The 14,821-nt window shown below is 37.8% G+C and overlaps 1 protein-coding gene across 1 annotated transcript in view; it reads right to left on the bottom strand.

Annotated features, from left to right (window-relative positions):
- The window catches only part of SYT1 (synaptotagmin 1), a gene marked incomplete at its 5' end in the record, with an annotated part of 233,385 nt that overhangs the window by 103,785 nt on the left and 114,779 nt on the right, over nucleotides 1–14,821 (bottom strand). Inside the window, one exon of the mRNA XM_081310896.1 lies at nucleotides 8,189–8,306. Within this exon, the coding sequence (XP_081167022.1) occupies nucleotides 8,189–8,306 (118 nt within the window). The remainder of the gene's footprint in view (nucleotides 1–8,188; nucleotides 8,307–14,821) is intronic.

The raw sequence follows: 14,821 nt of genomic DNA, 5'->3' as shown, positions 1-14,821 counted from the left end.
AAAATCAGAGCTGAAATTAATGAAATTGAAACAAAAGAAACAATTGAAAAAATTGACAAAACCAAAAGTTGGTTCTTTGAAAAAATAAATAAAATTGACAGACCCTTAGCCATGCTAACGAAGAGAAGAAGAGAGAGAACCCAAATTACTAGCATACGGGATGAAAAAGGCAATATCACAACAGACACTTCAGAATTACAGAAGATAATCAGAAATTACTTTGAATCCTTATACTCCAATAAAATAGAAGATAGTGAAGGCATGGATAAATTTCTTAAGTCATATGATCTGCCCAGATTGAGTCAGGAAGATACAGACAACCTAAACAGACCAATAACAATAGAGGAAATAGAAGAAACCATCAAAAGACTACCAACTAAGAAAAGCCCAGGACCGGATGGGTATACAGCAGAGTTTTACAAAACCTTTAAAGAGGAACTAACACCAATACTTTTCAAGCTATTTCAGGAAATAGAAAAAGAGGGAGAACTTCCAAATACATTCTACGAGGCTAACATCACCCTGATGCCTAAACGAGACAAAGACACTTCAAAGAAAGAAAACTACAGACCAATATCTCTAATGAACCTGGATGCAAAAATCCTCAATAAAATTCTGGCGAATCGGATTCAAAAACATATCAAAAAAATTATACACGATGATCAAGTAGGATTCATCCCTGGGATGCAAGGCTGGTTCAATATACGGAAATCAATAAATGTTATTCACCACATCAATAGACTTAAAAATAAGAACCATATGATCATCTCGATAGATGCAGAAAAGGCATTCGACAAAGTACAGCATCCCTTTATGTTCAAAACTCTAGAAAAATTAGGGATAACAGGATCATTCCTCAACATTGTTAAAGCAATCTATGATAAGCCACAGGCCAGCATCATCCTGAATGGAGAAAAATTGAAGGCATTCCCTCTAAGATCTGGTACAAGACAGGGATGCCCTCTCTCACCACTTCTGTTCAACATAGTCCTCGAAACACTGGCCAGAGCAATTAGACAGACGAAAGAAATTAAAGGCATAAAAATAGGAAAAGAAGAACTTAAATTATCACTATTTGCAGACGATATGATTCTATACCTAACAGACCCAAAAGGGTCTACAAAGAAACTATTAGAGTTAATAAATGAATTCAGCAAAGTGGCGGGATATAAAATCAACACGCATAAATCAAATGCATTCCTGTATATCAGCGACAAATCCTCTGAAACAGAAATGAGGACAACTACTCCATTCACAATATCCCCCCAAAAAATAAAATACCTGGGAATCAATCTAACAAAAGAGGTGAAAGACCTATACAATGAAAACTACAGAACCCTAAAAAGAGACATAGAAGAAGACCTCAGAAGATGGAAAAATATACCCTGCTCATGGATAGGCAGAACTAACATCATCAAAATGGCGATATTACCAAAAGTTCTCTATAAGTTCAATGCTATCCCAATCAAAATCCCAACAGCATTTCTTGTAGAAATAGATAAAACAATCAGGAAATTCATATGGAATAATAAAAGACCCAGAATAGCAAAAACAATGCTAAGCAGGAAGTGTGAATCAGGCGGTATAGCGATACCAGACTTCAAACTATACTACAGAGCAATAGTAAAAAAAACAGCATGGTACTGGTACCAAAACAGGCGAGTGGACCAATGGTACAGAATAGAAGACACAGTAACCAATCCGCAAAACTACAACTATCTTATATTTGATAAAGGGGCTAAAAGCATGCAATGGAGGAGGATAGCATCTTCAACAAATGGTGCTGGGAAAACTGGAAATCCATTTGCATCAAAATGAAACTGAATCCCTTTCTCTCGCCATGCACAAAAGTTAACTCAAAATGGATCAAGGAGCTCGATATTAAATCAGAGACACGGCGTCTGATAGAAGAAAAAGTCGGCTATGATCTACATACTGTGGGGTCAGGCCCCAAATTCCTCAATAGGACACCCATAGCGCAAGAGTTAACAACCAGAATCAACAAATGGGACTTACTCAAACTAAGAAGTTTTCTCTCAACAAAAGAAACAATAAGAGAGATAAACAGGGAGCCTACATCCTGGGAACAAATCTTTACCCCACACACTTCAGATAGAGCCCTAATATCCAGAGTATACAAAGAACTAAAAAAATTAGATAATAAGATAACAAATAACCCAATCAACAAATGGGCCAAGGACCTGAACAGACACTTCTCAGAGGAGGACATACAATCAATCAACAAGTACATGAAAAAATGCTCAACATCGCTAGCAGTCAGAGAAATGCAAATCAAAACCACCCTAAGATACCATCTCACTCCAGTAAGATTGGCAGCCATTAAGAAATCCAACAACAACAAGTGCTGGCGAGGATGCGGGGAAATGGGTACACTTGTTCATTGTTGGTGGGACTGCAAAATGGTGCAGCCAATTTGGAAAGAAGTATGGAGATTTCTTGGAAAGTTGGGAATGGAACCACCATTTGACCCAGCTATTCCCCTCCTCGGTCTATTCCCTAAAGACCTAACAAGAGCATGCTACAGGGACACTGCTATATCGATGTTCATAGCAGCACAATTCACGATAGCAAGATTGTGGAACCAACCTAGAAGCCCTTCAATAGATGAATGGATTAAAAAAATGTGGCATTTATACACAATGGAGTATTACTCTGCAATAAGAAATGACAAAATCATAGAATTTGGAGGGAAATGGATGGCATTAGAGCAGATTATGCTAAGTAAAGCTAGCCAATCCTTAAAAAACAAATGTCAAATGTCTTCTTTGATATAAGGGGAGTAACCAAGGACAGGGTAGAGACGAAGAGCTGGAGAAGAAGAATAACATTAAACAGGGATGATAGGCGGGAGGGAAAGTGAGAGTTAAGGGAAATTGCATGGAACTGGAAGGTGAGCCTCAGGGTTATACACAATTACATATAAGAGGAAAGGAGGAGTAGGAGAAAAATTATATAAGTGGAAGAAATGATTTATAGTAGAGGGGATGGAGAGAGAGGAGGGGAGGGGAGGGGAGAGGAGGGGTGAGGGGACAGTGGAGAATGGGATAGACAGCAGAATACATCAGTCACTAGAAAGGCAATTTGTAAATCAATGGAAATGTAACTGATGTGACACAGCAATCTGTATACGGGGTAAAAATGGGAGTTCATAACCCACTTGAATCAATCTGTGAAATATGGTATAATAAGAACTATGTAATGTTTTGAACAACCAACAATAAAATAATTAAAAAAAAAAAGAAAGAAATTAAAGAAGACCTTAGAAAATGGAAAGATCTCCCATGCTCTTGGATAGTCAAAATTAATATTGTCAAGTTTTAATTTTAAAATGGCCATACTACCCAAAGCACTATACAGATTCAATGCAAATTAAATTAAAATCCCAATGTCATTCCTTATAGAAATAGAAAAAGCAATCATGAAATTCATTTGGAAAAATAAGAGACCCAGAATAGCCAACGCAATCTTTAGCAAGAAGAAAGAAGCAGGAGGCATCATAATACCAGACCTTAAGCTATATTATAAAGCTATAGTAACAAAAATGGCATGATATTGGTACCAAAATAGACATGTAGACCAGTGGTATAGAATAGAAGTCACAGAGACAAACCCACATAAATACAATTATCTCATACTAGACAATGGTGCCAAATACATACATTGGAGAAAAGATAGCCTCTTCAACAAATGGTGAGGGGAGAACTGGAAACCTTTATTGCAGCAAAATGAAACTAAACCCCTATCTCTTGCCATGCATAAAATTCAACTCAAAGTGGATCAAGCAAGGACCTAGAAATTAGACAAGAGATCCTGTGCCTAATAGAGGAAAAAGCAGGCCCAAATCTACATCATGTCATATTAGGCTTTGACTTCCTTAACAAGACTTCTAAAGAGCAAGAAATAAAATCAAGAATTAATGAATGGGATGGTCTAAAACTAAAAAGCTTCTTCTCAGCAAAAGAAACAATGAGGTGAAGAGAGACCCTACATTTGGGGAGCAAATTTTTGCCACACACATGTCATATAGAGCACTAATCTCCAGGGTATGTAAAAACTCAAAAAACTTAAAGGCACACTCATACATTGCTGGTGGGACTGCAAATGGTGCAACCACTTTGGAAAGCAGTATGGAGATTCCTTAGAAAACCACCATTTGACCCAGCTATCCCATTCCTCGATCTATACCCAAAGGACTTAAAATCAGCATACTGTAGTAACACAGCCACATCAATGTTCATAGCTACTCAATTCACAATAGCTAAACTGTGAAAGCAACCTAGATACCCTTCAGTAGATGAATGGATAAAGAAACTGTGGTATATATACACCCCAGCATTAAAAGACAGTAAAATCATGGCATTTGCAGGTAAATGGATGGAGTTGGAGAATATCATGCTAAGTGAAGTTAGTTAGTGCCCAAAATACCAAATGCCGAATGTTCTCTCTGATAAGTGGATGCTGATCCCAAACGGGGAGGAGGGAGGCATGGGAAAATGGAAGAACTTTGGGCAAAGGGGAGGGAGGTTGAGGAGGGTACATGGGGGCAGAAAAGAGATGGACATCATTACCCTAGGTACATGTGAGACTGCACATAGGGTGTGACACTACATGTGTAAAACCAGAGAAATGAAAAGTTGTGCTGCAATTGTGTACAATGAATCAAAATACATTCTGCTGTTCTATAAACCTAATTTAAATAAATAAATACATAAGTTTTCTTATTTTCTTCAATGTATTGCTGATTAATTCCTTATCTTGTCTTAATTCACTACTGGGTCTATTCAAAACATAGGCTTACTGATTTGCCTGAATTGATGGGACAATTCTATCAAATGGATGAATTGTTTTTTTCCCCATTGAATCAAGCAAGTTTTTAAACCATCTGTTGTTTTCACATTTTGCATAGTTATCCCAAGATTTGATAAAGTCAGTAATAGAAATAATTACAGAAATATTTAATGAGCACTTAGTTGTTTCAGGTTCTGTGCTGTCACTTAGTTCTCAAAATAAACTTATCTGCAGTGTCCCCTTATCACTCTGCTTCATGGATAATGCAAGTGAGGTTTAGAAGAGCTATATAATTTGTTCAATGTTAAATTGCTAGTAGTGGCAGAGTGGGATGTAAACATGGGAAAAACATCCCACTTTGGTTCCAATTAACTAGCCATTTCCAGTAAATGCAGTTTGGCGTTTGGATTACCTGAAATGATCTTATTATATAATTTTGGTCTCCTTGTACGTAGGTCAGCTTACTTTGAGACAGACCATCCAAATGCTTAAAGTTGTTTTAATGGTAAGTAGGTTAAACAAATTTGAAATGCAGGACTTGTTTTTTCAGGCCATACCTCCTTTGTAAATAATTCATTATTCATTCAGCAGCTATGCTCAGTGCTACCAGTCAGTGAGAGCATTGTGAGAGACATAAATACAGAACGCAGCCTAGTGAGAGAGAAGTGCGATGTTACAGAGGTGTGAACAAACTGCTAGTGGCATTTTAAAAAGACAAAGATTTATTTTAGTGGGATGGATCAGAAAAGGCTTTACAGAGTCCCACCACCTAAAACTTTCTCTCTCCCCACGCGATCCCATGCTTTGCTTCTGCTCCTCTTCCAGGTTGTTTCCAAAATGTCACCTACTCATCAGGCCTTCCCTTACCACCCTATTTACATAACTTCCAACATTCTTTACCATCTTACCTGCTTTACTTCTCCATAGTACTGGTCATCTCACTATATACTTTTTCATTTATTGACTTCTTATCTGTCTCCCCACGTTAAAATACAAGCTGTAGGAGGGCAGAGCCTTTTGTTGGTTTTGTCCACTAAAGTGAATCTCGTGCTTGCACAATGAAAGAAATAATACTTCAACTGGACCTGCAGAATGGGTAGCATTGAGCTAGACATTGGTTGAAGAGAGGGAATTCCAGGTAAAGGAAACCTCCTAAGCAAAGAAAGGTAGCAAGTCGCACTGTGAATTTGGAGAAGAGTGTGATTGTCCATTTGGTTGCAGTGAGATATGGTATGACATAGTCTGAAATTACCTACATTATGTGGTTACAGTGGTTATGATTTAATTCAGCAGGCAGCAGGAAGCCCTTAAAATTTGACCTCTTTAAGGGTATTTGCACTTTAAGTATCTTCATTTATTATCTAATAATTAAACAAAATCATTCCAGGTAATTCAAGTGTCAGGGTGGAGCTAGGTTGTGTGGGTTCTGAAACTAATAAAGTTTTGATGATTTTCTTTAGAGAAAAGGATACAAAAGTTTGAATCTTAAATTAGATCTGACCTCTGAGTGTATCCCTTTCCTGTCACACTGGTGTGTTAGTACAGTGGGTGGTAGGAGCCATCCCGGATTTCCTTCCTTTGTTGGGCTTGTTAGCAGTAAGAAATATATGTAATATATGGCTATGAATGGAAGCCATGTACATATAGCCTGCTAGACCCAGGTTTCCTTAGCCAAATCCTGAAAATGCCTGCAGCTTCTCTGATATAATGGAATAAGAAGGGATGGATGATGAAGGAAAAGTCATGTGGAAAGAGACAGCAAATTGTGATTAAAAATGGCAGCTGAAATGTCTGTGACCATGGGAACTTTATGAACTTGAGAGAAGCCAGTACAAGTAAGGGGCCCTGAATCTTTACTGCCTTCATGGAAACACTGCTGTGGAACTCTGCTGAAGGACCCAGGATAAACTAGGAAGACTAAGGGAGTACTGGATGTGGTGATGAGAGGGTGGTTGGCATGGAAGTTAGGAAAGGAGTCTATGAGGAACCATTACTGGAACCATTAATGGCACGTGGCTATTGAACCAGAAGAGCTGGAAAGGTCAAGGTATGTGAAGACCTTAGGATACTAAGTAGTAATCTGAGAGCACACACTGTAATTGTAGTAAAAAAATTTCTCTGCATGTTTTTCACTAGGCATATTAAATATTCTTCATATTTTCAGAGGAAACGGCGCTCATTGCTCCAAATTTGCTTTGTCATGCTGTTAAGGCAATGAAAACAGGACATTATTTAGTAGGGTCTTGGTGATAGGAAAGAATTAGTGTATCTTCCCCAGGTGGCTTATTTACAAAGAGAAGTAAACTTAGGTACAAGGGGAAATTGGTTGACAAATTAGTGGGTTAGTAAGTGGAAATTAAACTTTAGCATTTTTTAGCTGTTGTGCTTTAGAATATAAGATCACCATGCCGTATTAGTGTGACCTTTTGAAGTTTGCAATACTTTTATTAGAGAAAGTGTTGAGTAACAAGTAGTATCCATTGTAAATCTGTGGACAGAATCAATGTCAACTGTAGTCTACTTATGATGACCTTGTGGTGTATCAGGAAAATTCTTCACACTTTAATGATTTACTGGAACATTAAAAATATAATTGATTTAATCATACAGAGGAGAAAAAAATTATGTTCAACCATGAAAATGACAAGTCCTTGACTTGACTTTGCTTTGGAACAAGAATGTATTTCATCCACTCTTTATTATTATGGTTGGGTTGTATATACTTTAAACCCCAAAGCCCCCCTATTTATTCTAAGCTATAGTACTGAATGCATTACCATGGGAGTTCACTTTCAAACAGATGATGTATATATATGTATGTGTGTGTGTGTGTGTGTGTGTGTGTGTGTGTGTGTATATATATATATATATATATATATATATATGGCCAAGCCTTTAATAAAATGATATTATAAAAATTATGTTAGACTATCAAATACCTAATAAACAAGTCTCTGATGAATACTATATATATATATATATATATATATATATATATATATATATATATATATATATATATATATCTTGGGTGAATTTTGAGCCAAAACCAAAAACAAAACCCCTCAAACTACAATCTGTCACAGTAGGGTCTTTCAGAAGGGAAACAGACATTTTTAGCTTTCAATGCCATAGAAATGACAATTGATACTTTGGCTATGAAGAAGGAAAATAGATTTTATGTTTGGTGCCAATTCCAATAAATTGAGAGTGGCTTCCTGGGGCACAGCGTTAGGATGGATTCTGAGACTGCTTCCAGGCTCAGTAGGAAAGAGGACTGTGATCAATTAAGGAATAGGGAGTCACAGCAGGTGTGCAATGCATTTGGTATCCGTGATGAAAGAGCATTTAAAAAAAATCAATAATCACCAGGACTTACCAGATAAGCCACCCACATCCATCTTCTTCAGATTCTTTGCCTCCAGAATGACGACAGTCAGTTTACCAGCAGTAGGTACATAGCGGAGGGAGAAGCAGATGTCACCCAATTTCTCTTGCTATGAAAACCAGTAAAAGAGGTATTAACAATTTTTCAGATAAAGGTGAATGAATACAGTTTGTATGTACATATTGTAAATCCCTTGAGAGAAGAGGGTTATGACAATTAGAATCTGAAAACTTTTAGGACCATGGGTACACAGTGGTTCTTTTATTCATTAAGGAATCATCAAGAATGATACCAGTTTTTAAAAAAGCACATTTATACTTTAAAATCCATCAAAATATATTTATAATTCAGTGGTACTGGAAATGATACCCAAATGAGCACTGCAAAATGCTCAACAAAAATTTAGAACTTTATAAAAAAGCTTTGAAAAGGGCTTGTTTAGTAGAATCAACCTACCTCGATTTTTTTTTACATATCAAATAGGATTATGTCTAACATTTCATGTTTATGGTTTTGGGAGTAAAGACTTCCATTTGTGTTTTATTAAATTACTATTTATTGGTGAAAATTCTGAATTCCTAATAACTGAACTGAAATGAAATATGTTTTATACTTTTAGTTTTATTCATTTCAAATGAAGAAGTCTGACTTTCTTTGTCCTTATCTTAAAATTTGTAAAAAAAAATTGATATGTGTAGTTATACAATATGAAGAATCTCATAGCTCTTCATGTTATTATTCATTACATCATATTTTAGACACACAAAAAATTCACCGATGCTGTACTAAGGCATTTTTAAACAACTAATGCTGCATGTAAAATGATTAAACTACCCTCCACCCTGCTCCAGAAAGAACTCCTATCAATTCCCCCATTTTAAGTGAGACTCTGGGATTCTGTAGGATTACATATTATTCTGTAGGATTACTGGTTAAGAACCATGCTGTTGCTCAACAGAGTAGAATTTGCATTCACGTGTGTGTGTGTGTGTGTGTGTGTGTGTGTGTGTGTGTGAGAGAGAGAGAGAGAGAGAGAGAGAGAGAGAGAGAGAGAGAGAGAAGTATGCTGTGCCCTTCTTAGATCCAGGAGGCTCCCTGCTGCTTTGTAACACAAGGAATTAGCTTTATGTCAAATCAGAGTTGTTCCTTAGTGTTTTCCCTTACAAAATGAGAATTCTGATACAGAAGAAGGCAACAGTTGTGTCAGACTTCTGCAGATAAACTTTTAACATAGGAATGAGGTACAGAGGGAATGAGGTACAGAAGCCTATATACTCAGATGAGGATTATATTTGGCCTTATCTATATATAATCTGACATGTATGCGACACCAGCCAGTGTTCAATGTAGAAATAACTGCCTAGAGGTAATTTAACAATGTAAGGAAGTATAACTACTTATTTTGGGATACTCATTATATTCATCTTTCAAGAAAGAAAAGGTATGATTTATCTGTAGGTAAGATGTAGGGAGAGAAGGAGAAAAGGTAATACTTTCTGCTGAAGTAATGCCTCTATTGGAAACAATACCACATGTGTTTATGGTCTCTATTCTTTCATTTCTCAAATTTCTCAAGTCCCCATAGCATCTTACATCTTACCACTCTATGTTAATAAGAGCTGGTTTTTTTTTTTTTTTTTTTTTTTTTTTTTTTTTTTTTTTTTTTTTTGGTACCAGGGCACTTAACCACTGAGCCTATCCCCAGCCCTTTTTATTTTTTATTTTGAGTCATGGTCTCATTAAGTTGCTGAGGACCTTGATAAATTGCTGAGGCTGGATTTGAACTTTCGATCCTCCTGCCTCAGCCTGGCTACCCTCTGGGATTACCAGTATACACCACTCATTCTGGCAGAAAAGTTTGTATTTCTATTGTTGTTTGCATGTCTTAATTCTCCCACATGACTGTACCCTCCCTGAAGGCTGGGTCCTTGACTGGATATCACTTCCCATACATTTTCAAGTGTAAATAGGTGGAAACTTTAGATAATACACCTGTTTGAAATTACTGAGGTCATAACTCCCTTTCATTAGAATAAAACAATAGGGAGTTTCTTGTAATGTGCCAAGTTCACCTGATGTGCCCACTCACCCTTAGGAATTAATTGACACACCAGGAGAGTCTAGTGGAATATATTACTTTTTATAATCTCTGAAAATAAGAGAGGGAGTTAATATGGAAATTAACGCAAAGTGTGGCAAATTCATCTGAACTTTATGAGACAAGAGAAATGAAAATGAACAAAATTGCTGTTCAAAATGCTCTTTAGGTGGAGGGTTCTTTGTGGTGGAATCTGCCTGTTTTCCTGGACAGCCTCCTTGGGGAGCTGTCTGTGCTGCAAGGTTGGGTTACTCTAACCCTTGCAATAGGCAAGTCAGACATGAACACTCTCTGATATCATACCCCTCTCTCTGGCTCGTTGGTACCAATATATAAACATCAATTTACAACACTTTATTACTACAAAGTTCTAGAAACTAAGATTTTCTAAATTGTTAAAAAAAAAAAAAGTTTCCTTTCAGGTTATGATGATGGGGGAAGGGATTTTCTTGGAAAAAAGATAACCAAATCTAAATAGCAGATCCTACTACTTCCTAACAATTCCATCTAGTTTTCTGCACAACACCGTGGAGGGTGCTGATATGTCCACTTATAAGTGAAGACTTCGTGACTCAGAAGTTACAGTTTTCATAATATCCCAGTAAGGAAGTGAAGCAAGGTCTTTTGACACAAAATCATGTTTTCTTTACTACTAAGTGGCCATGTTGAATGATAAAAATTAATAGTGCAACCCATCATCCACTTGGATATTCCACTCTCACTTTAAATTAATTATGCTAAAGTACTCCCCTTGAGTGTTCTCCTTTCCAACATCCCTTCCTGTCAGGGTCACTAATTAATCTGTTTTCAGTGGCCAATTCCCCTTCTCTCTGTTTTCCTGTATTCATTTAACTCACAAGTCTTTTTTTTTTTTTTTTTTTGGTAAATATGTTATAGACTCCATTTTCTTTCATTTCCTTTTTCTTTTATAATCAGTGTAAGCTTTACCTTAACCACCTCAACTATCTCCACCTCCAGCATGACCTCCACCTCCATATGATGTTGCCCCTATCACCACTGCTACCCAACACCATGAGCTCAGCACCGCCATCCCCACCACCTCCATTCTCACCATCAGCTCCACAGTGTTTGAGATCAAGCCCTAACCACTTCTGTCATATTTTTTAAAAATACTCTCATGAAACACCTCTTTAGTTTTAGTGTTTCCAAAGTCCAATGCAGGCTGCAAACTAATGCCATATGAATGTTCGAAAGGTTCAACCCTCTTGTCCTGACTTTTAAGAAGCTCTGTGTTTTGCCTCTGCCCTAACTATCCAAACCTTTTTCTCTGCCTCCTCAACATTTAGAATATATCTTGAATGTATTCTCTCCTCATTTATAACATAGTTGATATTAGGTGACCAACTGTCCCCATTTGCTCAAGACTGCAGGGAAAGGCCTCAGTCCCAGGAAAACCATGACAAGTGGTAACCTTAAATCAATGTCGTCAATATTCTTGGCTTAAACTCCTTTAACAGTCTTCTAATAGCTTCTCCATACCTACTCTTGCTCCTTTCCAATATTTTCCTTATATAAGAAGCGATATATAAGAAGGATCCTTATATAAGGATCCTTTCAAAATGGGATTATGATCATGGGACCATTCTATTCAAAGCCCTTCAATATTTTCTCATTTCACTTAGAATAACATGTATTGCTTACATTAAAATATGATCTGACCCTTCCATCTCTTAACACTATTCTGATCTAATTTCTTCTTCCCCAAACATGCCCAGACCAATTCTGTAACAGGGTCTTCTACATTTACTGTTCACTCTGTCTGCAATATTCTCCCCCAGATGCCATTATGAATCATTCTGTTATTTGGCTTTATACTCATGTCCCCTCTTTAGAGAGCCTTTTTATGGAAAGGTATCTAAGTAATCTAATGCACTCTTAAGCACACATTCTACCTGTGTCCTAGCACCTGTCATCACTTGATATTCTGTTTCTTTAGGTTTACCCCACCAAAACATCAGACCTATGCGAGAAGAGACTTGTTTTTCTCGCTGCCATGTTCCCAGAACAGTGCCTGGTACAGAATAGAGTTCCATATGTGCCTGTCAAATAAATAATGCAGGTTCTCTACAATTGAATGCAGTCAGAATGGTCTTCTCAGTATCTGCTTTTTCACAACTTGGGTTCTCTAGAGAAGCAAACTTAGAATTCTTAAAGGAAGGTTTATTGGAGTATGTCCATTTGATCAACACTTATGGCACAGGGCAGGAGGGGAGAGAAGCAGGATTGCACAAGTGAAGAACTTGGGCTGTGACATAATCACATCGAAGGCCTCAGCCAGTGCTCTGGGGATACTCTGGAGCTCAGATAGCTCTTCAGAGATGTTCTGAATTGGGGCATCAGAGATAAGACTTTACAATCCTGAATCAGCTAAACACTGGGTATGGGCTGCCCCCATATCTAGTGTCAGGATCTCTTCAGCTTAGGATAATGTTGAGAACTTAGTTATGAGCTGTCAGTCATCAACACTCTTGACAACCAGGACAATAAATACCTTAGTCATAATGGTGGTTTGCACCACCATTGGGAGTTCACCACGGCAATCACTACTTCTCTTTAAGCTATATACTTTCCCACTACCATTTTTTTTTTTTTGCTTAGTTAATAAATCCACCTGAAATATCTCTATTCCCTTCTGCCTAATTAAATTACTCCTACACATGAAGGCCTAATACAATTTTGTATTTTTAATGAAGTGCCTCCTTATGCATGGCTTTCTGGTAGAAATTTATTTGTAGCCGATATTATGGTGCCCAGAGATGATTTTTCCCCCTATTTACTTTGCATATTTTATGGTTTGGGTATGAAGTGTTCCATGAGATGCTCATATGATAATGCAAGAATGTTCAGAGGTAAAATGATTAGATCATGAAAGCTGTAGCTTCATCAGTGGATTAATCTTTTTAATAGGTTGATGGATTACTGGGTGTTAACTAGGCAGGGTATGGCTATAGGAAGTAGTTCACTGAGGGTGTGCCCTTGGGGATTATATATTTTTCCCCTGGCTCCTCCTGTTTTCCAGTAGCCATGAGCAACAGCTTTCCTCCATTATACCCTTCCATTATGATGCTCCACCTCATCTCAGGCCCAGAGCAATGGAATCAGCTGGCCACAAACTGAAACCTCTGAAACTGTGAGCCCAAAATAATCTTTTCCCTTCTCAAAGTTGTTCTGATTTTGTATTTTGCTCACAGAGAAGAAAAGCTAACTAACAAAGCTTACGTGAGTTCAACTTGTTATGGGACAGACAGATGTGAATGGTTGGAACACAAGATTGAGAAAATAATTCTATAAAATGGACCCACTCTGTTGATCCCTACATACTTTCTTTTCCAAGAAGCAATTTATCTGTAGCCCTGCCTGGCCTAAATGGACAGGATATGTCACATTTCTTAGCAAACTACCTGTTATCTGCAGGAGAAATGTAGGTCCAAAATAAATGTCCATGGGAGAAACCCAGGAGGCTTTTGTGACCAGATCCTGAAACACTGGGAGATAAGGATAGTTCCTCCTAACTATCAAATCTGTAAGAATGTATGGTTAAGAATCCAATTAGAACCAGTCAGCATGGGCCAAGGTGACCTAGAATTGCCATGAATGATCTTTTTTTTTTTTTTTTTTTTTGGCAGGAGATGGGGAGAGGGGGTAGAGAGTGGGCTGTGCAGTTTGCCAAGGATTGAACTCAGGGATATTTGGCTACTGAGCACATCCCCAGCCCTAGTTTGTGTTTTATTTAGAGACAGGGTCTCACTGAGTTGCTTAGCACTGCGCTTTTCCTGAGGCTGGCTTTGAGCTCAAGATCCTCCTGCCTTAGCATCCTCCCTCCCCTAGCCACTGGGATTACAGGTCTGCACCACCAAGCCTGGCTTGATAGTGCATACTTGAAAGTCTGATGTCGTCTTGCTGTCAGTCAAAAGTGAAGAGGTGGATCTGGGCAGGACTGTCTGGAAACTTTTCTGGGATCCTCAATAAAACTGGAGTATAGGAGGGGTACATTGTCCCTCTCCTCTCTGAGAGGACCCACTCTCTCTCGAGAGTGTTCCTTTTTCCTTTTTTATCCCTTCAATAAACTCATTCCTATTACTCTGAGCAACGTGTCTGAAATTTTTCTGACTTGATAACAAGAATCGGGGTTTGAAGGGAGTCTTCATTCTGCCTCAGTTTCTCAGAAAGCCGTAATTCTGTAACAAACTCATACTCCAGAGGAGCAGGAATTTCACTTTATACTACCTCTATACCAAGCTCCAGGTACATAATGAGAGCTTCTATATAATTGTGGGCTGTTTGTATTAAAATGAGAACCTCACCAGTCTTTTGCTTTGCAAACAGCACTGATGCTAGTGTTCTATCAACAGTGTCTCCAGTTTAATCAACAAGTCAACTAATGGATTTATTTGAAGCTCCTCCTTTGTGCCTAGTACTATGAACACTGCCACATTAGCTCTGACATGAGCCTAGAAACAAAAACATTTCTGGAGGTGTTGCTTTTATAAGATAATTTCAAGACC

Source organism: Spermophilus citellus, assembly GCF_964194105.1.
Source record: "Spermophilus citellus genome assembly, chromosome: 10".
Classification (NCBI taxonomy): Eukaryota; Metazoa; Chordata; class Mammalia; order Rodentia; family Sciuridae; genus Spermophilus; species Spermophilus citellus.
This window is presented reverse-complemented; position numbering and strand designations above follow the sequence as displayed.